General features: G+C 52.1%; 1 protein-coding gene across 3 annotated transcripts; it reads left to right on the top strand.

The window, feature by feature from the left end:
- The first annotated feature begins 7,826 nt into the window (after positions 1-7,826).
- Positions 7,827-22,594, top strand: AK4 (adenylate kinase 4). Of its 3 annotated transcripts, none has more exons than XM_075097347.1 (5): positions 7,827-8,336; positions 15,263-15,382; positions 17,832-18,004; positions 18,350-18,468; positions 19,818-22,594. In XM_075097347.1, exons 1-5 carry the CDS (start codon positions 8,192-8,194, stop codon positions 19,930-19,932), a joined length of 672 nt encoding a protein of 223 aa, XP_074953448.1. In that variant the 5' UTR covers positions 7,827-8,191; the 3' UTR covers positions 19,933-22,594. The 3 variants fall into 3 exon arrangements, with proteins under 3 accessions (XP_074953448.1, XP_074953449.1, XP_074953450.1); XM_075097348.1 differs by lacking the exon at positions 7,827-8,336 and adding an exon at positions 8,426-8,567; XM_075097349.1 differs by lacking the exon at positions 7,827-8,336 and adding an exon at positions 9,382-9,894.
- Positions 22,595-22,800: the final 206 nt, after the last annotated feature.

Here is a 22,800-nt window from a genome sequence, read left to right as displayed (position 1 = left end):
TGAGAGTGGGAATGCAGCTCCAACACACAGATCCAATTGCACTCAAAGAAGGTGAAAATATTACCATGGTTGAGCTAAGCATATTAGTAGTGAATGAATAATGGTGAATTCTCATTAAGCTCATGAAATTTTACAGGCAGCGTACTCTAAACACCTAGTTTTTGGAGCCGGCATGCCAAGAAGATACCTCTGCATCTCAAGAAAAAATAATGTTGCATGGCTGAGCTGGTGGCACTTTGATCACACAGACAGACATCACCAGTCTTCATCAACTTGTTTTTTTCATTCTACTTTGTCCAACATCTCCAAGCTCACGTTCAGGAGTTGCTTAACCTGACCTAAAACCAAGTTACATTCTGGTACATCTAATATTTGCACATATTGGGACATTGCAATTAGGCTACTTGATTTGTAAAGATGTTTAATCAAGAAGGCCTGGATTAAAGTTCAAGTTGAAGTGCTCTGTCCTAGCCAGAGACAATTTGAATGAACAGTAATTAAAACACAGCCTAATTCATATTGGGCACTGCTGGACTTCAAAACGATGACTATGTGCTTGAAACTCTGTTGGGAAGGTTTCTTGTGATTTTAGTGCAGCTAAAATGAAGCTTTTTGGTACTGATGCTTCATGCTGAACAGTAATAGAAGTAACGAAAAAACATTTTGGGAAAAGGCAACCTCTCCACCTGGTTTCAAGGCTGGATGATAGCAGACAATGGAAGTCTTTTATCCGGCTGTTGTCAGAAGCCGATAGCGGCTGGCCAGCTTGCTTGGAGCAGAAACTTCGACCCTTAAAAGGGTGATTTGTGGATGAGAGCCAGGAACAGAACAGCCGTTCTTGTCTGCAGCGTCACAGCCCTGAGGAGATGTCACAGGATCAGAACTGCTGTTCTTCTCATGCGAAACGTGGGTGGGAAGGCGACGGCCTCCAGATGGGAAAAGGGACTTTCCTCATGAAAAAGCCTGAGAACCACCGGGTTAGAACAAATCCATCTGGAATGACAGCTGAGACGTGTCACAAGAAAATTGTCTTGCCTTGAGACGAAACCCATAAATTACAGAAAGTTTTATCAGAAAACGGATGGTCCTCAGAGACCTTATTTTTGAGCAAAAGTGATGTATCACTGTATGCATGTTGTTTACATCTTGCTTTAACACAGTTCATGGGAGGAAGTGCTCCACTGCCAAAAAAGACTTGATAGTTGCATTGTTCGTGTGTAGTAATATTTAGACATAGCAAACCCACCAGTATTTTAAGTCTGTCCCATTACGATATCAGTAGGAAGCTACAGGAAAAAGAGAGCGACTCTATGTCCGCTGAGCTGGGGTGGGCGGGGGGAGATAAGGGCTCTTAGTAAAGCTGATCGGAGCGGTGTTTTTTTCAGGCACAGACAGTGTTTCAGTTCCTGTCCCATGCCAGAGCTTGAAGCTGTACTTGTTATAACAGGAAACAAGAATCACAATCTGAAGCCAGAAGCACATGTCATTTGAACAGGCTTTTTGCTCTCTTCCACCAGTACTTGACATGCGCTACAGTATACAGCTAGCAGCTTTGCTGCATGTCCCACTAAATGACCCAGGTTGGTCATTAACCCCCAAATTTGACCCAAGGCTTGGCAGGTAAGGAACCTTATTCTTTGGACCTGGTCCATAACAAATCTTGTCTCTGCCTCTGAGCAGTTATCTTATTTCCCCTGGAAAGGACAAGAACTTTTCGATTTCTAGTACGAGTCAGCACACTGACTGTATTCATCAGTGAACACCCAAAGCCATCCTTGGGGCAGCACTGGGAGGACCTGGCTGAACACCACACTACTTCCAGCTTCAAACTTCTCTGCCACTTGCCTTCATCCCAAGAAAGGGGGTGCATATTTCCTGAGGACCTGCTGCATCCTAAAACGACAACAGAAACAGCTAAAAAGAGATGAAACCCAGCCCTGGCCAGCCTGTAAGCTGGCCACCCCACCCACAAGATCCCACACGTTCTCTTCTCTCCTGTTCATCCTGTAACCAAAACAGGAGCCTGGCATGGCACGTGAAGGAGGAGTGCAGGCAAGTTGCTGTCATACAGCCAGGGATAGCCACAGCCCTGCACTGTGGGAGATGACCACCTCTCCTTTCTGGGTTGAGTGTATTTCTGCCCAGGTCAGGGGGTCCCTGCAGACTTCGGAAAGAGGCAGAGAAGAAGCTGAGGGTTGACTCTGCTCAGATTTTAATCTAACTAGAACTTAAACTCTTGGTAGCAGGATGTCTTTTTTATCATTTGCAGAGTTTCTAGTATAATAGAGTCCTCCTCCAGAAACAGACTCAAGCTGCTACCATAACACCAGTAATAATTTCCCCTGCATAAGGGACACACACTGGCAAAGTGTTCCATCACAGCTGTACAGCACTGACCCCATCTGGGCCCATGGACATAGCCAGCAGCAGTCTGGCAGAAACGCCTTCCAGTAAAGATCAGAGAAATAACATAAACCATCCAAATTGCCATCTTAGAGCAGACCGTTGGTTGAGCTAATCCCCATCCTCTCCCCAGTGCAGTGAGCAGAAGCCAGGGCTGTGCAGGGGAGCACAGGGCAAGGCCCTGGACAATCATGAATCATCCAGTCCAGATGGAAGGGTTTTCTAAACCCCACTGGGTTAATGACCATACTCGGCATCAGTATCAAGAATAAATTGTGATCTCTGGAAATTGCTGCATCAGCCTTCAGCCTCCACAGCCTGAGGGCATACACTTCTTCGGAGGGAATCTGGGGAACAGGCACCGCACTAACATGTCTGCAGGTCTCTGCTGCTTTTACACAAAAATCCTCGGATTTCACACTCCCCAACACAACCTGGCGCACGGGCCCCCTCTGCCGTCGCGTCCCAGCACTGCAGCCTGGCTCCGCATTCCTGCGCCTGCCCGGAGCCGCCGAGGAAGGGACAGATAAACCCTCAGCGCGATCTAATTCGCGTGGCACAAAACCCACAGGTAACAGCCTCGGCCAAGAGCAGGTTCCCTGAAAAACCTCGGCGTTTCTAGGTACTTTGATGACATTGGTACAAAAGTTACTCGGGAAACCCCCAGTCCCCCCCTCAGCAGGGCAGAGAAGCCCCAGGCAATCCCTGCAGGGGGCTGTACCGGCTGCAACACCAACAACCCACTGCGCTTAGCGCAAGCGGCTCCATCGCCCCAGCGCACTGGCCGGACTGCGAAACAACCTGCGGCCCACCCTCTGCTCCACGTATTGAGACATAAAAAAAATTAGTTAGGAGACTAGTTAGCCAAGACTGTGATATCTTTAACAAGAAATATTAAAAAGTGCCTAAAAAGGGCTTTGTTTTCTGTACTGCTACAGAATAATTTCTGGTTTTTTCTGGTACCAAGTACTACCCATTGTCCCGCCCCACTGCACTTTCATACTTCACCATGCTGCACAGGACCGTGCTTTCTGAACCATTTTTGAAGCTTTCCAAAACACAGCATTTCTGGAAGACCTTCCAAGGCAAAACAGTCAATTAGCAGGCCAACTCTCAATAAAGTATAATATTTTATTCAAATAAAACATAAATTTTCTTAACCTTTGACCTTTATGCAATAGGCTACATTTAAAAATGAGTACACTCCACTTCAGCAGGACGCTGCGCTGTATGTGCATCAGTCCATCAGTCCCTGGTGGGGGGCACAGAGAATGGGCGACGTGGGACCCCATGAAGCTCAGATGGCTGCCATCCTTCAGTTATCACAGTACTGTACCTTTACAAGAGACAGCATCAGCACTGTGATAACTGAGCCAGGGCAGCCTGTCAGTCATTGCGGCCCCTCTGCAACACTGCCGAGCCCAGCTGGCACATCCTCCGTCTCATCCCTCATGGGTGTCAAAACCACTGCATCACCCCAACAGATGCCCAGCTGCCAGGTGAAAGGCTCAAGAGCATTTAACAGATGTGGCTTTGCATCTGAGGTTTAAGTCCAGAAAATCATCCAGATAATTAGTGCTATCTTAATGACTACAGTGGCTTCTGCAATGCAGCTCAAAGTGTTTTTAAGTAGTAGCTTCTTCTGGCCAAATCCACCAATGCTTGAATTGATGGAGAAAGGGTAACTAACCACTCTACAGAGATCATCAGAGAGAACAGGGGAACCCGTCTTTCCCCCTTAAATACACTGGAGGTAAGTAGCATAAACCAAATGCTGCTAAGTAGTGAATGTCATGAACCAGACAGTCAGTGGGTATAATGGCAGAGCGCCAGGTAAGTTAATGGAGCTATATGGCTTGCGACAGCTGAGGAGCAGGATCACTAACAGCACAAGCACGAAGGTAGCACCACACCATGACCACACTGCATACTGCACTGGGCCTGCCAGGCTTTCACCAGCAGAGCAGGCTGGCAGGCGGTGGAATTTTACAGCACTGCAAACACATTCAGCTGGGCTTAATCAGAGTTTGTCACATGTGCTTCTGGAGCCAGCATCGCAGACACCCGTTCCTATGCCTACTGATGGCTTCAACAGGAACAGCACCCAATGCCAGTCAGCCAGCTGAGTTCACAAGGGACTGCAGCTGGAGCAAGCAGAAGAGGGTTGAGGTGCTTCAAGTATGCAGCTGGCCTTTTTTAGTCATAGGCTCCAAATGCAAAATTGTGAAATAAACAATTCCACTGCAAACTACTTAAATTATAAGCTTACGCCAACCTGTATTCTACACCCCCTTTTTCATTTTTCCTTCACTAAAAACAGACATTGCTGAAAAGATCATGGAACTATTTCTATACCCCCCAAACACCCCCTTTGGTTACAGGAATCAAACACACTGAATCCTGAAATGAGTTTAAAAAACACAGTGGTTTTACACAGTAAAAGTTAATGCATTACTCAGTTTTTTTTACAAAAAGTTTACTTATGATGTTGATGGACTTCACCGGTACAAATTGCTTTCACATTTCTACCAGGAGGAAGCAGAAACTCCGGAAGTGGTGTAACATTCTAAATAACTTACCTGGAAAAAAGCATGTCCTGAGATGTTCGGGAGACTGTTTTTAAAAAAGAAACATGTAACACTCAACTTGATCCAGCTATCAAAATCGTGTCTTACAAGTTTTTAACTCAAGAGGGCAATGGAGAGACAAACATAAAATATCTGAGGAGAAGCACGCAGTGGAAAAAAAATATTTGTACATCTTAAACTACAAACATACATTACATAAAAAGGGGACAGTCAACAGATTACGCAATACTGACATAAGACAACACGGATGACTTAAACATATACCCTAAAACAAGCAGATTTACCACCATTTGTAGATTAATCATTAAAGAATCCACTGTTGCTAGAAAAAAAACAAAAAACTTGGTAAAATATTAATAAATTCTGTATGTACAATGGTGACTTTTGAAAAGGAAGGAAGCTGCGTAACTGATGAACCATTGGCTCTCACTTTGAAGCATTTTTATACGACCACTACTATTCCAGAAGAAGAATTCTACTGATTTCAGTAGAATGGCATAAAAAAAGGATCAGGAGTCCTACATTTCATCGGCTGAAGCAATGAGAGAAGGATCGCTATTTTATAGTTCAAGTATGCCCTGACCTCTGTTTCAAGATTTTAATCCATGCTCCAACAGTTACTATTAAGCTATTTAAAGGGAGAAGATACATGACCTCAAAGGTGAACAATCCCTCCCCAGCACCCTCTGGCACAAAGACTGTTCGAGTTACACACATATTCTAAAGGGTGATGCCATTTTCTCTAGAGAGGATCTAGTTCTTACTCCACTACAAACATGGTTTGTTTCCTTGCACCTAACATGCACATGCTCATTTTTCCTTTGCTTCAGTCAGACTAAAGATACACAGACTCGATGCAAAAAGCATGACTCCCCATTATTATCTGAAGAACGCCCTTTTTAAGAAAAACCCACATCAGTTTTGGAGTCTAGTATGCATTTTTGTTCTTGGTATTGCTAAGGCATTGGGTATTTCCATACACTTTTTTAAAAAAAAACCTCTAGTTTCCAGTGTTTGCTGCCAGTTCTCACTTTTGAAAGCCTTCTAAGTTCGTCTGGCTGTTTTTTAAACTCTGGTTCCACCTCCTGCTCCTCTGGGGCTGGCGATTCTATGTATTTTTTAAACTTGTTTCATATGAACCAAGATTCTCTCAGCATCACACTAACACAATTGCTGATATGCCCTGACCACAATCTGCAAGGCTTGTGATCCCCACCCCTATGCACAGGTCAGGTATCTTTAGGCTACTACAAGCCACTCTAGCCCTGCCTCTGCAGAGGCTTATAAAGTGCACAGGTAGCAAACCAGACTTCCATCTTGATTAGCACGATTTTAACAAAAACCTGTAGAAGTCTGAAGGGGAAGAAAACAAACAGCAAGTTACAAGGATGCAACGGCCTGACAAGCGATTACGCGGCTTCGACGACGGGGACAGGGGCTGTGCTTGAGGAGGGGGGAGGCTGGGAGAAACAAGGGTCGCCGGCAGGTCCCCGGATCGCCACAGCTGATCCCTCCCAACTTTCTTTCCTTCGACGGCGCTTCCCGAAGCACGTTACCTGAAACCAGGGGGCAGGCGGCAGCCTTAGCAACACGGCCGCGGGACGGATGGGATGGAGCCACCGCCAGCAGACCGCTCCCACAGAGCCCCCCCAGCCCCCGCTCCTGTCCGCTCGCCCCCGCCGCGCCGGGAGGCCGGGGGACCGGCCCAGCCCCCGCCTCGCCCACCCCGCTCCCCTCGCCCCACTCGCCGTCCTCCGTCCGTCCGGAGCGCTGGAAGCCACCCGAGGAAGGGCCGGCGCCCTCGGCCCCGCTCCTCCCGCGGCCTCGGCGGGGCCCGGCGGGCGGCTGCACCCCCGCGGCGGCGGCGGCAGGCCCCGCCCGCGTAAACACCGCCGCCCGCCCGGAAAATAATAGTGCGCAACGGGGGAGCGCCGCGCCCCGGCCCCCCGCTCGCCCCGGCCCCCCGCTCCCCCCGGCCGGCGGGCGGGCGGCGCGCTGCCGGGCCGGCGCGGGGGCCGGTGCGGGGCCGGGCCCGGACCCACCTGCGGGCGCGGAGCCCGGCGGGGCCGGGGGCGGCATGACGCAGCACGGGCTGGCGGCGTGAGGGCCGCCATCTTGGCGTGTTTATGGCAGCGCCGCGCGGCCATGTGACGGGCGCTTCCGGGGGCGGGGAGGGGCGCGCGGGCGCGGCGGTGCGCGGGCGGGGTGGGTGGGATGCGGCGCGCGGCGTGGGGCGGGACGCGGCGCGGGGCACGCGCAGCCGCCGTCACGGTGGTGCGCAGGGACGCGCCGTGAGGCATAGGGGGTGGGCATGTACTCCTGCACACCCCAGGCCGCCCCCGTGGATCCACAGCCTTGCCGCGTCCCGCGGGGACCTCGCGCCATCGGTGGTGTCTCGCGTGGGGCCACGCGCGCGCATACGCATACCCACAGCAGCACCGCGTTCCAGGGCAGTGCAAGGAGCGTCCCCACTCATTGTCACCAGCTTTGAGCAGCCCGCGTGAACGTGGCGGGCCGTGCGCCTGCGGGTGGTGCGTTTGCAAGCCGCGCGGGAGCAGGCTGCGTTTGCAGGTTGTGCATTTTGCAGGCTGTACGTCTGCAGGTTGTGCGTTTGCAGGCTGCACGTCTGCAGACTGCCTTTGCAGGCCGTGCCTTTGCAGGCTGAATGTTCACAGACCGTGCCTGCAGGCTCTGCGTTCGCCGCCCGCGTGTGCGCGACCGTGGCCGCAGCCCCAAACGGCCCGTCCGGCTGTGTGCGGGCACGGCCGCGTGTGCCTGGAGTCACAGCCCGCCCCCGCCGCGGCGCCGGCGTGGTGGCCGTGCGGGACGTGCCCCGCCGCCCCAAGAGCCGCCCGTGCCGCCGGCTGGCTCTGTACAACCTTCAGCCCGGCCTCCGGGCCCCCAGTCGCAGTCCCCCGCTCCGCCGGAGACCCTCGGGGCGGGCCGTGCGACGGGGAGCCCCGTCGGGCCGCGGCCCGGGGCGGGCGGGCTCCGGGACTACAAGTCCCAGGGTGCCGCGGCCCGAGGGGGCGGGCGGGCGGCGCGGCCGGGGTTTGCCGGTGCTCCCCCCGCCCTGCTGATGTGTACGGGCCGCGGCGGCGGCTGGATGCGGGGCGGGCGGCGCGGCTCGGCCGGCGGCGGGGCCGTCAGACGCGCTGTCCTGCCCCGCGGGGAGCCGGCCCGGACTCCGGCCGCCGGCCATGGCCTCCAAGCTACTGCGGGCGGTGGTGCTGGGTCCCCCCGGCTCCGGCAAGGGGACGATGTGCGAGAGGATCGCCCGCAGCTTCGGGCTCCAGCACCTCTCCAGCGGCCAATTCCTGCGGGAGAGCCTCTGCGGGGGCGGCGGTGAGTGCCCGTGGTGCCGCCCCGTCGGGGGGGCGGCGGGGATCGGGGCGGGGGTCTCCAGTCCCGGGCATCCTCGACGGGGTGGGGATGGAGATGGGATAGAGATGGGGGACCTCCCCAGATATGCCACAGGTATATCTTTCCGTGGGGTTGGCACAGCTCATTCATCGCCCTTTCCCTCCAGCCTGAGCTCATGGAGCTGCCCAATGAAAGTGGGATCCAATGCTGCGGGTATGTAATAGTTTCATTCTGCACTGGGTGGGCACGGCTCCGAAAAAGCCCGTATGAATAACCCTCCTGCTTGTGCACCAACAGTTAATGGTGGCGTCCGGGGACATAGGTCACGTGTTATTAATAACTTCATTCTGCCTCAGGTGGTTGTACAGGAACAGGGTAAAAACTGCAGAGCCGTGGACAGCAGGTGGCTGAAGTGCTGGTATGCTCTGCGCTTTGCGACACCCACGGTGGGAGGGCTGGACTGGGAACGTGCGTTCCTCCACGGGGAAACCGACTGGGAAGATTGCTGTGGGCCACGAGGTGCTGTGGCTGGGGGCGATGCCGTGATGTGCTGTGCCGTGCCAGCCCCTGCGGCAAGGGCGGTGGGGTGTTACAGGGCGCTGGTGCGTCTCCCCCGCTCCTTGTGAAACTCCCTTCCAGAAATCAGAGAGGTGGAGGAGGTGGGCAGCAGCACCCACACTGCACAGGTCACCCCCTGAGACACGGCTTTTTAGGGCTTGAGGCAGAGGGTGTAGCGGGCAGCCCCTCGGCAGGGCAAACCCTGTCTGCAGGAGCATGGCCTTGCCTCAGTGGCTCTCTGCTCCTGCACATCCCATGTTTGACACCCATGTCCAAGGCCCTTGGGAGAACTGATGGTCTTTGCCGTGTTTGTGGCCCAGGCAGCGCTGTCGTCTGGTGAGATGCTCCCTGGCTCCAGCCAGGCTCGGGAGCGGGCGTGCTGCACCCCGGCTTGTGCTCGGGTTCCTCTACAGCTGCCATTAGGTAGTGTTTTTCCAACAACCCCTCTCTCCTCTGCTAATGTGTGAAAGAGTGACCCAGAGGGGAAGCTGACTCACAGGGCAGAGAAACGGTAAACCGGCATCGATACAAAACAAGCTGAGAGAACCCAGAAGTTATTTCCCTTTTTAGAAGGGCACGAAAAAGAGGGAGATAAAAAAGGGAGAGTAAAGTTTTGGACAGCTGTGTGTTCTGGCAGGGGCATTGCGAACAGCCCTGTGCTGGTCAGTCATTTAAAAATATCCAGATTTCCTTTTATAAATAAAAAGGACAATGATATTTCCTTTGGAGGGAGGCTCAAAATTAGGAAAATCCCGATGACTGCTTTGGCTAAAGGGCAAAATGCCTGGGCGAAAAGCAAGCAGAAGCATAGCGTGCAGGAGCGGGGCAGTGCAGTGAGACTGCGTGTCCACCCAGGAGCTTGCACAATCAAGGTTTAAACAAGCGGCTTTCCTGGGTTGTATATTTCTGTTCATATTCTTGCTGTAGAGTTTCTCTGGGATCACCCAAGGAGGAAGAAGGGGCTGAATGGAGTTAGCAGAAGGTATTTCCCAAAGCGCATCGGGTAAATTCAGTTTCTCAAAGGAAACAATATTGTCAAGTGTGGGTAAAATTACTCAGAAGTAAATCAGCCTTAGTTTGGTACAGCTGGCATGATGTTCAGGTCCCACCTTTGACTCAGCCTCTGGTTACAGCTCTGAGTAAACTGCAGCTATTTGCCTTTTTTTTTTTGCTATTTGCTTTGGACAAGCTGTTACATGACAGTGCTGCAGTGTGCCAGCTCCAGGGGGAACTAGTTGGAAGTAGACTGTCCTCCTGAGTTTATCATCTGCGCCACTGGCTTTGTATTTTAGGGGATTTGGGGCCCTTTGATACAGACAGTTGCCTTACAGAATCATGCCGAAGGGACCCATCAGTCTGGTGTTTATAGAGTAATCTCGGTCCAAGGATGGCAAGCAGGCGTCGAAGCACAGGGGGTTTTTCTGCTTGCTGTTGCAAGATGTAAAGTAGGCATGGCTGCAGGGTTCAGGCTCGGGCGGCGCGGAGGACTCCAGCCTCCGGAGGAAGCCCGAGCTGCCTGGCATGGAGAGCACACCCGGCTCACTGCCTGTGTCAGCAGTCTCGGGGAACCAGGACTTCACTTTGCAGCTGAGTGAAGCAGCTGAACGCATGGCTGCTGCTGAAGTGTTTGAAGTTTTACTACAGTGACTCTACAAGTACATCCAGTGCTGCACATTTGTCTGTTAATTAGTGTCTGGCTTAGCTAAGTGGCTGCTTTGCAGAAAGGGAGTTTTTAAGATCTCCGAAACTGTGGTTTTGGTGCTAGGCAGGAGTGATGGAGGGTGGCGAGCAATTTCCTTGGCCCAAACTTGCCCTGGTACCCAGGTGGTTGTCTCTGGTGTTGGCAGCACCACGGAGTCTTAGCAGGACCCAGCAGTTAATTTGCAATACAGCTTACATTTCTTTTCCCAGTGCCTTTGGCTGAGGGTCGGCATCTGCCCAGGCACACGTGGGTCTTGTGTCTGTCCCACCATGCCCTTTAATGTGCTGTGTTGGAAGGAGAAGTGGCTCCTGTCCCGTCCTCAGGACGGATTTAATTTGTTAGTGTTGACAAAAGTGACACAAAAAAAGAGGCCAAGGGGGTTGTGGGATGTGCATGGCCAAGTCCTGAAGTCCTTCTCCCTGCCTTTCCCATGGGTGATGGTCTTCACTGGCAGAGCCACGCATTGACCGAGCTGCCTGTTGAAGCTGAGCCCAGGAGACACAACCTGCCAGCCCTTTGGTTTTCCATAGGGTTGGTGCTATATCTTTACATGTGGGAGCAGCAGCGATGCTCTGGCTGCAGCAGTTTACCCCCGGCACTGGCTGCCACCCTGCAGATGGACCCCGCTATTCATCCAGCAAGTGGGTCATGGCCTGAATTTGGAGCCACACCGGGCTCCAGGTCCCTAAAGTGACATCCTGCTGGCAGGGATGGGGTGGGAGCAAGGGCCCTGGATGCGGCATCTGCATTGGGAAAGAGGTCCCAGGGTCCCAAAACTGGGGTGACATCTGGCCCCAGCCAGCTGGGGTTGTTGCAGCTTAACTGCACTGGTGCACAGGCAGCTGCAGTCGGTGCCCTATTAACCACCCAGGGTTTCTCCTCTCCGTTAACTCCAGATTGCTTTGCTGTAGCCTAAATAACAATACCCTGTAGAAGGTTGTGCCACAGGGTAGAAAGTCTGGGGTTATCGTGCAGGGTCTGGGGGCTGCCAAGCACTGTGTTTGGGAACAGCCTTTCCTCCAGCCCATCCTGCCTCATCCTGGGTGGTTGTTTTGTTGCTCATGGCCTCTGGTGCAGGGGATGACCCTCAGGGCTGTAACTCAGTGTTGCTTTGATAAGGAGAGACGGCTGCAGATCAGGGTTGTGTCAGGGAAGCCACAGAGAGTCTGAAATCCGGTGCGTTAAAGGGTGGATTAAACTCAGTCATTAGATTAATGGGATTAAGCTGTGAGTCAAGAGGCCGCTTTGCACGGAGCTCAGTACTGCTGGGAGCACCCAATGGCCCAGCTCAGGCAGCACAAGTAGTGGCTAAGGAGCCCCGTGCTACCTGAAGTAACTGCAGAGCATTGCTTACAACCCCTCTCTGCAGCTGGCCATAGCAGTGGGGATTTTGCTTCTTGCATAGGTGCTGTGCAGTGCAGTAGGGGCGAGCTCCAGCTCGTCACGCGATGGGACTGGGATCTGCAGGGAGCTGCTGGGCAGGGACTGGCATCTTCCACCCTGCTCAGGAAGAACTGCCCAAACGCTGCTGTCCTTTGGCTGGTGGCTGGGGAGCACTTCACCAGGGGGGCTTGTATGGAGGAGGTTGGGCTCCGGGGCTGATGGCTGGTAAGGCTGGGAAGGGGATGGCAAATGTAAAAATTGCAGAGGCTGCCTTGAAGAAACCCCTTGGGAGCAGGGCTGTGCTGCAGGGGTGATGTGTTCTGGAGCATCACTAGTGTTGGGGGGCCGGGGGTTGGGCAGCTCTGCAGGTCCTTCATGCACGATATATGCCCGTTACTCCTTGGTGAGAGGAGGGATGGCAGTGCTGTGGGTGCTTTGGAGGAGGCTGAGCAGGGAGGGAGAGGCTGGAGGGCTTCAGTAGCTGTCTGGAAGCAGTCAGCACCCTGTGCTGGTGCATTGACCCCCATGGTAGTGTGTTCCCCCAATGCCAGCGTCTGCCCCCCATGTTGCTATGTGCACCCCATGCCTGTGTGTGCACACCCATTCTGGTGCATGCTCCCCTGTGCTGGTGCATTCCCCCCACCCCAGCATGCATGGGGGCATGGAGGAGCAGCATCCCTAGCAGCAGGAGTTGTCCATCACAGAGCAGTAGAGAGCTGTCCACCCATAGCAGGGGCATGGGAAAACTGCTGCCTCCATGATGCAGAACTGTGGGCCCCTGCTGTATTTCCAGACTTCTGAAAATACAAACTGTCTCTTGGTGTATTTTTGGTTTGCAGCACCAGGCCCGGCTCCAGCAGCCCCACTGAGCAGCAGCCGGTCCCTTGGATGGCCAGCCCTACTTGGGACGGCAGCAGGACCTTCTGCTGCAGCTCCAGCCTCCACGGCTGCTGGGCTCTGCCCTGGGAGCAGCTCTGCCCTGCCAGTGAGTGCATTCCCTGCAAGCCTATGGCAATGTGCAGACCATGTGAATAAATATTAAAAAATGTAGGCGGATGTGATAATATTTATGCCCTAGCAGGTCTCTGTGCTGGTTGCATAAGACATAATGTATTTTTTCCATCCCTGCGTCCTTTGCTTCCCCAAGCAGGAGAGCTGCCAGCAGTGCTGGCGACGTTTGGGCAGTGACAAAAAACCTGTCATTGAAAAAAGGTATTTTCTGCTCGCTGTGCCTGGCAGTCACCGTGGCTCTGAGCAAAGAGCTGCTCAGCAGGGTGAGCTGAAATGCCTTAATGGAGCGGAGGGAGGGGGATGTGCGGTGGTCCAGTGACTCAGCCCTGCAGGATGGTGAGTCAGCGCCTGCTGCCTGCCCCATTCGGAGACAGGTTTCCAATGGGGAGCGTGGCTCCTCTGGCAACCCTGACCTGCCCTGCTTTCCTGCCAGGCATCATCCACAGACCGTTTTGGGAGCCTGTGAGGTTTCCTGTGCATGTCCCGGTCCCACGCTCCTTGGGCAATCCGTGCAGGCTGCGTCATGCTCTCCCATTAGATCAGATGAACTCTCTCCAGGAACTGAATATCTTGCCAAAAAATCCCTCCTGCACCTTAGAATTCAGCCTGTGGCCAGGTGTGCATGCCTGCCTGGTCTGACATCTTGCTGCAGTCTGGAAAACCAGAATCTGCCTCCAAATGCAGGAGTCTGGCTTTTTCCAGAGAGGACACATACTTTGAGAGGGCTAAAATGTGCTGTCCTCAGCAAAACTCTTGCAAAAATTGGTTGCAAAATTGTTCATTTAGTGTGAAAAATGCTATTTCAGCTGCTGTGAGAAGAGAGCAGAAGAGGTCCTGGTCAGACCTGGACCTGGTCTTGGTTGGACTGGGTCCTGGTCCAAGAGGAAAAGGCTGGACTTCTTCTGGTGGCAGGATCAGGACTTGTCATATGCAATGGCAAAGAATATTTGCATTTTCCAAACAGTTCCTTTGTGTCTCTGAGTGGCTGAAAGAAAATCACAGGCAAACTGTAATATAAGAAGCAACTGAATTTATTGCATTTCTCCTTCAAGTAACATCTGCTGTACCCCAGCTGCAATAAAAATGTAAGCAGAATAAACCCTTATTACATTGGCTGCCGGCAGTGGCTGCCTGAGTGATGCCAGGCTGCTGTGAAGGTGGATCCAGACACGCTGTTACCTGTGCAGAAACCACCGCTGGCTTCTCCTCCTGCACAGTCGGCTCCAGATGAGCGATGCAGGGGAGACCCAGCAGGCACCTGGTAAGGTATATTTACCTTGCAGTGACACTGCAATTATGTTCTCAAGGATTTGATCGTGGAAATAGTTTTCTTATCGGAGCGTATCTTAAGTTGAGGCTCTGAAGTCTTAAAGCCCTTTGGATGGGAAGCTGTCTTCTGCTTTCAGCAGCTATTTAACAAAGGCTTTGAGGTTTGGGTTTCACATGAGCTTGCTGGTGATGCCTGTTTACTGCCACATTTCACACGTGAAATGGTGAATTTGTACCTCTTCAGATCGTTTATAAATGATGATGTCATCTTTGCCTGAGGATGGTTGTACACAGAAACTTTGTGCCAAATGCTGCCAGATCTGCAAGCGTTGCTCGAATGCATCGTTTGTCCTCATGGCTTTACTGGAAAACTCCAAGGCAGAAGAAGTTGCAGCTGTGGCTCAGTGCATATAGGAATAGGCATTATTAGCATCCTCTATTTGGCACTGACATTGCTTTAAAGCAAGCAACGAGCTAGGCAGTGGGATGCTGGCCAGATCTGTGGTCCAGGATGGGGTGACCATCCCACCACCAGAGGTGTGTGGAGGTTGGCTGCATCCTTTGCAGCTGGTCCAGTTTCTTCATGGCATTAGTATCTATGCCAGTGTCACCTGTAACCACGCTGATGCCTGCTCCAAAACCAAAGGAGCTTCATGCATAGCACGCAGTGTGTGTGTCCAGTGTGGCAGGGGCAGCACCAGTCCCCCTTGCTACTGTCAGCTGGCTGGAAGGGCCGTGTAGGCTTGGCCAGTGCTCACTGTGTTCCTGATCTCAGTTATTTCAGGTGTTTCAATTTCTATAGCACCAAAAGGACTGCGTGCCCCTGACTACCAGGAGCAGCAGCTATGAGCAGAGGATGCTGCCAAAAGACTCCTGAGTGAGTGGTTTGGGAGGACAGGCAGAATTTGAGGGGGAGAGATATTTTCTAAGCGGAAATGTCACGCTTTTTTTGTGTGTATGTGTTTTTTTTTCTTCTCTTGAACAGAAGTTGGCATCTTGGCAAAGCAGTACCTTGAGCAAGGCCTTCTGGTGCCGGACCACGTCATCACGCGCGTGATGATGACAGAGCTGGAGAAGCGGCGAGAGCAGCACTGGCTGCTCGATGGTGAGTGCACTGCTGGTGTCCCTTCTGGACAGGAAAATCCCAGCCCCCTTTAAAACATTATTTTGCTGCTAATGATTTGGCAGCACCAGGAGACAAAAAAAACTAGAAGGTGCCTTTGCAGGTCCTGCTGGCCATGGGAGGAGAGGCAGGAGCCAGTCTGCTGGCAGAGACATCTGCCTGCAGCTGTTTCTTCCCTCTGCCCTGAGCAGCAGCACGTGTGTGTCCAGCTGAGCCCTTGGCACACATCAGGGAGAGGGAAAGGCAGGGAAGGGAGATGGGTGCCTCATAAAGCAGAGCCAGCAAGCAGAGCGGGGCTGGAGGCAAGCCAAGAAAAGCCTCTTACCACCTCCATATGTGTGCGAAGGAGCTACTCATCCCAAGCCTGAAAGCCACCTGAGATATGGGTGGAGAAGACTCTGAGAGCAAACCGGCAAGGCAAGCAGTGAGAGGAGCAGCAGAGGGTTCGCCAGAGGTTCCTGCAGCCCTCAGCGGTGAAGCTGTGTGCCAGCAGCCGTGGTGCATCACTGCTGGTGGCCTGGGAGCTGGCGAGTGCCAATGGCAGCCCTAGAAATCGCTGTGGGGCTTGGTTAGGGGATGGGACAGGGCTTGGCAGGTTGCACTTATCTGCGGTGTTGGACACAGGCAAGTGTGACATATAGGGACAAATGGCCGTGGCTGCTGTAGGGGGAGAAACCCTCCTTTGTCAGTCTGCTGAAGCTCTTTGAAAGAGTCAGTGAATACATAGACAAGACTGAGGCAGTTGATTTATAACAGACTTGGGCTTTCAGAGAGCTCTCAGGCTCCTGATAAGGAAAATACAGAATAGTTTACACCTAAAATAAGTCTGCGGTTTAGTGCTGTGGACTGGAGCTGGGCTTCTTCCCCACATTGCCCAAGGTGGCCCCAGAGGAGGGGTGGCTTGTGCTGGGGCTTGGGGTCCGGCCGAGGTCTTCTCACTCAGGCGGACACCAGGGGTCTGGCAGTGTTGGCACCAGGGTTCTGGCAGTGTCACCCCACTGGGCTCGCAGGGAGGATGTCAGAGACCTCAGGCCCTGTAGGTTCATGCTGCCTTGAAGATGCCTGTGAATCCCCACTATTAAAATTTCATTATTCTAACCATAATGCCACTTATTCATCTGGGAACACGGCAAGTAACAAATATTACAGGAACAAGCACTGTGTAAACAAATACATATTTTGTTGTATTAAAACTCTGGTGTTTCAACACATTCATGGGGGTTTGCACTGACACATTCAGATCCAGGTTCTTGCAGCTTGGGATGTTGATTTATCGTGGTATGACCCCCAGCAGTCTGGCCTGGGGACCAGATCCTGTTTCGTCACAGCTTTGCATCCAGACGTCCTGCTGAGGATGCCGCAAGGGAGAAGCAATTCTGGCCATGGGCTGGTAACAAGGATTTTGGGAACCGCCTGCTTTGTATGCTGACTTCTGCTTATACCAAGATGTGTGAGGGGCAGGCTGCCCCTGAAGCTAAAATCTGAATGCAGGCAGCAGTGATCCTGGCAGTACTGTGCTGTCACATTCTTCCTCCCAATTTTGGGGGCATTAATCTGCCTGGGGTGCAAGCATTGGCTGCAGTCAGAGCCCCGCTACAGCAGTACTGTGTCAAGAAGCACATGTATTTCAAGTGATCCGTTTGATAGCATAAATAACAGACCGACTTGACTTCATAAGACAGACTAAATGTATTCTTTCTCATAATGGCTAATTCATTCCCTGTGCCAATGCCCTGACAAACTCTCAGCTAACAGTACTCTTCTTGGGAAAGCCTGGGAGGTCTTAGAGGGTTTTATGGATGTAAAAAAAGCTTAAAAAAAAAAGAAAAAAAGGGTGTTGTCAGCAGAGAAAACTGGAGAGGGAACTGGCGCAGTCACCCCTGGTTATGGCCCGGCAGCAAGAGAGGATGCTCCCACCTGCTAGTTGGCTTTTCTGAACAAAAGGTACTGCCCGGTACCTTCAGAGGATGGGGGTTTCAGAAAGCTGGGTGATGGCTGTACAAACCATTTCATCACAATATTCTTGATGCTCCCCAAGTAACCCAGCGGTGTGTTACTCATCTGTGCCCAGCATTTTGTTTCCTTCAGGTATTTCTTCGTAATTCCAGCATTTATCTGTGTTTTGTTGTTGCTTGTGCCCTCTTACTTGCCTCCAGCCCCTGTGCAGGGACACCAGCCCTGCACCAGACACGACTTTGCAGGAAAACATGAGCCCACGGTAACCCGCATGTTATATTTCGGGAGTCAGTGCTGTAGGAGCTATTTTTTATTGTGGCCATATGGTGGATGCCTGTCTTTCACACCGCTTGTGCTATAGCAAGGAGCCATGGTGGTTTTGCAGCTCCGGGACTGTTGGGTGGGTGGTTTTGGCTCCATCACTGCTGCTTTCCTGCCTCTCATGACAGCCCCCTTCTGTGTTGGTGCTGCACAGGTTTTCCTCGCACACTGGGGCAAGCTGAGGCGCTGGACAGGATCTGCAAGCTGGACCTGGTGATCAGCTTAAACATACCCTTTGAGACGCTGAAGGATCGCCTGAGTGCCCGCTGGGTCCACCCGGCCAGCGGGAGGGTGTACAATATGGACTTCAATCCTCCCCATGTCCAGGTAAGAGCTCGTAGCATCACAGTGGTGGTGGCTGGGAGCAATTCACAGAAGGAGAAGGACAGAGAAGCCTTTCTCTGTGTGAGCTGAGATTATAAAAAAGCATTGGGGATGAAATCCCAGGTAGTAAGCACTGAGCACCAGAGGGCTTTGCCCTTGGGAGCTGGCCTGAAGAAGTTGTGCTAAATGTTAATTAGGAAAATGGGATTTATGTTAAATGCCATCCAAGGATGCTCAATCGATGTGGAGCAGGATGAGGGATTTGGCAGTGGTTGCATGGCAGGGAGCTGCAGTGTGGGCAATGGGGCTGGTGGCTGCATCCCCTTGATGGTGTTTGCCTTCTTGCAGGGCATCGATGACCTGACAGGCGAGCCACTGGTCCAGCGCGAGGATGACAAACCTGAGGCTGTTGCTGCCAGGCTCAGAAAATACAAAGATGCTGCAAAGCCAGTGATAGAGTTATACAAGTGAGTTGGACCTTGCAAGTAAATCATGGCATGGCTGTGAAAACAGGCATAAGTGCTGTTGCCACCAGCCAGTCCTGTGTCCCCATCCTGACAGCCTGAGGAGCTCCAGCATGGCCCCCAGCAGATTCTGGGGGGCAGATCACTGCACTTAGCAGCACAAAGCCCAGCCCTTCATTGCAGCTAAACCCTGGCCCTGTTTGGAATGAGGATGTAAAGAAATTCACAGCTCCTGTTTGTCTTGCTGAGCTCCACAAAGGGCTTTGCCAGTGTTGGTGATGGGAGGGATTTTTTGGCTGTGGCCAAAGGCACCTGCAAATCCCTTCTGTCCCCCAGCTCCGCTGTACAGGTTGGGAAGCCTTTTTGCTTTGCAGAGGTGCTGCCCATCAGTGCTACAAAATCCAACCAGTTAAGAGTTTTAGCTTCCTTTTGGGCAAGTGTCCTCCAGCACAAGAGATGGAGAAGCTCTGAGATGCCTCAGACTCAGCCCTGCCCACGCGGAGCCATCGCTGTGCGAGCCAAGGGTCTACAGGTATCTGAGAACGGTGATGTTGCAGAGAGCAGCTCCTCTCCTGCACACACCCATGAGCCGCTTTCTACCCTGCTTCAGACAAATCCATTTGCTCTGTGCTGTGCAGATCCAGGGCAGTACATGCTGTGCAGTCACCCTGCCAAAAATCAGTCCAGGGCCCCAAGGCCCTAGTGAAGTACAGGGCAATTGGCAAGAGGACAGGAGAAGGGTGAGACCACAGGGCTGGCTGGGATGGGTCTGCTGTGGGCACAGATATGTTTCAGGGCTTGTCCCTTCTGCACTGCTGGTAGTTTGGGCAGCCGCCCCCTGGCCAAGTTGGGAATAGATGGATTGCCATAGGGTGGCAATCTACTGCTGAAAGGGAGTGAGCACCTGGGAGCATTTTTAAAAGCAGATGTGGTCCATGGGGGGCCAAAAGTGCCCTTGGAGGGGCGGGGGGAGAATTGGGGCCCTGAATTTCCCACTCGCTTAAGCACATGAATAAATCCTGCTGATTTATGTCCATAAAACACTTCAGAGATTGAGTGGTCTTTAGGGTGACAAGGGGGAGCTCTTCTGGGTAATGTGATTATTTGTGGTTTTCTGGGTTTGGCTCATCCCTGTGCGAGTGCAGCCGGACTCCTCCCAGCGAATGCTGCGGATGGGAGCAGCTGCCGCTCATCCCCTTTATCTCCTTTTTCTTGCCCAAAAAGCCATCCGTCAGTGAGCTTCCAGCCTGGCCGAGCTGCCTCCTGCCGATGGCCAACCTGACTGCTAATACCCCGGTCCTCAGGATTGCAAATACCCCTGGTACTGACTTCTCCTTCCATCTCTTTTCCAGGAGCAGGGGCATCCTTCACTCCTTCTCGGGGACAGAGACCAACAAGATCTGGCCATACGTGTACACCCTGCTTTCCAGCAAGATACCACCTATTCTTTCGGACGAGGAGAACTAAACAGCTTGTGCCAAGGACCAAGAGTTAATGCCATCATGGATTTGGTTTCTCTGCGTGGTGCTGGGGCTGTGCTCAGATTAGGCAATCGTGCAGTATCTAAAGTCCCTTCCCTGAGTGTACTGGGTGACATTGGTGGATACACGGTTACAGCCAGTATCAAGGTGAACAGATCTGTGCTTATAAGGTCAAGTCTGCTAGAACAAGGGTTTTTTATTCTTTTGAGGCTATGAAGTATTCCTGCCTATGGTCCAAGTATACACACAGATCAGTGTTGCAAACTTGGGTAACGATCATGCCAGGTTTACAGAGCTTGCCATGGTGTCCCTGCCACCCTTCTACAAACCACAGTCTCTGAGCCTACAGTGTGCCATCCCATTGCTCTACAGTACCGTTTACTGCAGATTACTCTCTAGGTTGGTTTTTTTTCCTATAAATTATTTTCTATTAAATTTATTTCTCAGAGAAATAAAGTTCTAAACAGCAAGACTTAGCCCAGTGGGAATGGTGAGCAACATGGAAAATGTACGCTACACGTGGAAAGTGTACGCTACGAAGCTCAGAAATGTGAAGATCACATTTCCAGCATTAATACACATAAAAGAGGGAACACATTTGAGGTAAAACATGCACTTGTGCTTCTTCCATAGAGAGATATGAAACCCTGTTATAAAATGCTGCTGTACAGTCTAGTTTTCATGAGATCTGTGACACTAAGCAGGATCTGTGCTGAGGGATGAGTTGCACTCCTTTGTGCTTACCTTGTTTATAGTTTCTAATAGTACAAGACAGTCATGTTACAAGAGTTTCTCCCAAAGCTTTATTTTAAGGTGTGCTTCAGTTTTGGGGAGAAATCAAGTCATTCCGTCTTCTGTGCTGCCTTTGTCCCTGAGATCCCCTGGAGATGAGGTGTTCCCTAAGCGGTACCTACTGTGGCTGCAGCATCTCCAGCAGAAGCGGCTCCCTCCCCATGAACCCTTGGATGGGTGAGAGCCTTCCTTTCCCTGGGACGTGTGCAGGGGCTGCCAAGGGCCATACCCAGGCATTTCCCCAAGATTTACAGTGTTGTCTGAGCATGTCACTCCTCTTCCGTGCAGGAGCTTTGTGGCCAGGTGGAGTGGCTTTTCTCTTCTGGAAGTACTGTAACCCTCTTTGGTGGTAGGATGCAGTACCTAAGCAATGGGGATGTTCTTTTGTCTCCTCTAGTTGCCTTATTTTATAAAATATATATTTAAGAAAAAAGCAAGATGTGTATTTTTAAAGGTTTAAAAAAAAGCACTGAATTTTAGCATCAACTTTTGGGAACTCTGCACAAAGCTGCTTGCATTTGCAGAGCATGCTGCAGTCTGCTATGGGTAGCTCAGCAGGGAGGCAGAAAAGCTGTCAGGCCCCTACACACATTTGATTAATTAGAGCAGCCTGGGCAAGTTTCTGTTGCTGAAATGTCACTGCTTTTATTTTTGTTTGGACAGTGGCTGTGGCAGGAGAGGGAGAGCTGACTGCTTTTTTAGGGTTGCACAGGCTCCGTGTGTGAAACTTCAGCACATTCCAGGAATCTTTTACCCCTGCTGAGCCACCAGCATCCTCATGCTATCAGAGGAGCCCCTGGTATTTGCTCTCTGTCAGAGGCAGCTTTGCCCTGGTGCTCTCCTGATAATGGAGCCAGAAGCCATCGGGCATCTGCCAAGCGGGATCTCTGCTCACATGCTGCCTGCTCGTTGCCTGCCTGCCAGTGAAAGCGATGATGCAGCGGCAGCAGGGGAGGGCTCCACATCTCACTCTGGATGGGAATTTCTCAGGTGGGAGCCGAGGGACCATCAGGTTTCACTGCTGTCCCTGGGGACCTTTCCATCCCCTCAGAGCTCCCGGCTGGGAGGATGGAAATCTTCCACCCTGCAATGAAATCCTGTTTAAGAAAGATTTTAGATTCTCCCATGACCCTTAGAAGAAGGTCTGGGCCACTTTTAAACACAAGTCTAGAAATAGCCAAAATGTGTGTGCTGTTTTCTTTCTACCAGTGATGGGCTGGAGGGGAGGAGATGATGGGTAGGTGAGTTTTAGGCTATAAAAGCAGCCTGGTCACGGTGGGTGGCTCTGCTGGGGCTAAGTGCCGAGCAGGGGGGCTGCTCCCTGCTTTCCCTTGCCTAGCTCTTGCGTCTCATCCTTTCCTGCTGCAAAATGACTCCTGCAGAGAGGCTTGCCCCTTGCAGCGCCCAGTGGCAGGACAGGGCTTGCAGATGTCTTTGTCCCAGGAGAGCTGCCTGAGCACTTGTTTTAAAGGCTTTGAGTCCTGTAGTAGATGTAGAAACACGACAACTGTGCACAAGCCCTTGGGATAGATTTTTCTACAAGAGTTGTTGTACAATGCATTTTCATAGACCAAATACTGGCAGGAATGAGGTCCCAAAGCGATATATGTTCCTTGCCTTTTGTCCCCACCGTGCTCCCCTTTGGTACTTTACTGTGAATCTCATGCCTTTTCTAAAGCGAAGGCAATTTTATACTGACCCAAGATACTGTGTGGTGGGAGGAGGGTCTCCCCGCACACGGGGCATGGCACTGCTGGCACGTCATGCCGAGTTTTCCTCCTGGAGTTTTCTTCCTGGCGAATCGCTGAAGCTGTGTTACTGGTCAAAAGAGGTAAATAAATTTTTTCTTCTGCTTATCCCTGTGCTGGCAGTGTCTGTTTATGTTATACCTGATCTCTGCTGAAAGCCGAGCTCTGCACAAGCCCTTGCCCTGTGCCAAGGCTGCAGGATGTGCCTGCAGGTAGCAGGTCATTTTTGACCTGGGTGTTTCTTTGTAGGAGCCAGGGTAGGGGGGGAAGAAGAGGAGTCAGAGCATCCCCACTTGAAAACAGAAGAAAATCCC

Source organism: Phalacrocorax aristotelis, chromosome 6 (assembly GCF_949628215.1).
Source record: "Phalacrocorax aristotelis chromosome 6, bGulAri2.1, whole genome shotgun sequence".
In the NCBI taxonomy this organism is placed as follows: Eukaryota; Metazoa; Chordata; class Aves; order Suliformes; family Phalacrocoracidae; genus Phalacrocorax; species Phalacrocorax aristotelis.
The sequence above is the reverse complement of the archived record's forward strand: the minus strand, read 5'-3'. Positions and strand labels throughout refer to the sequence as shown.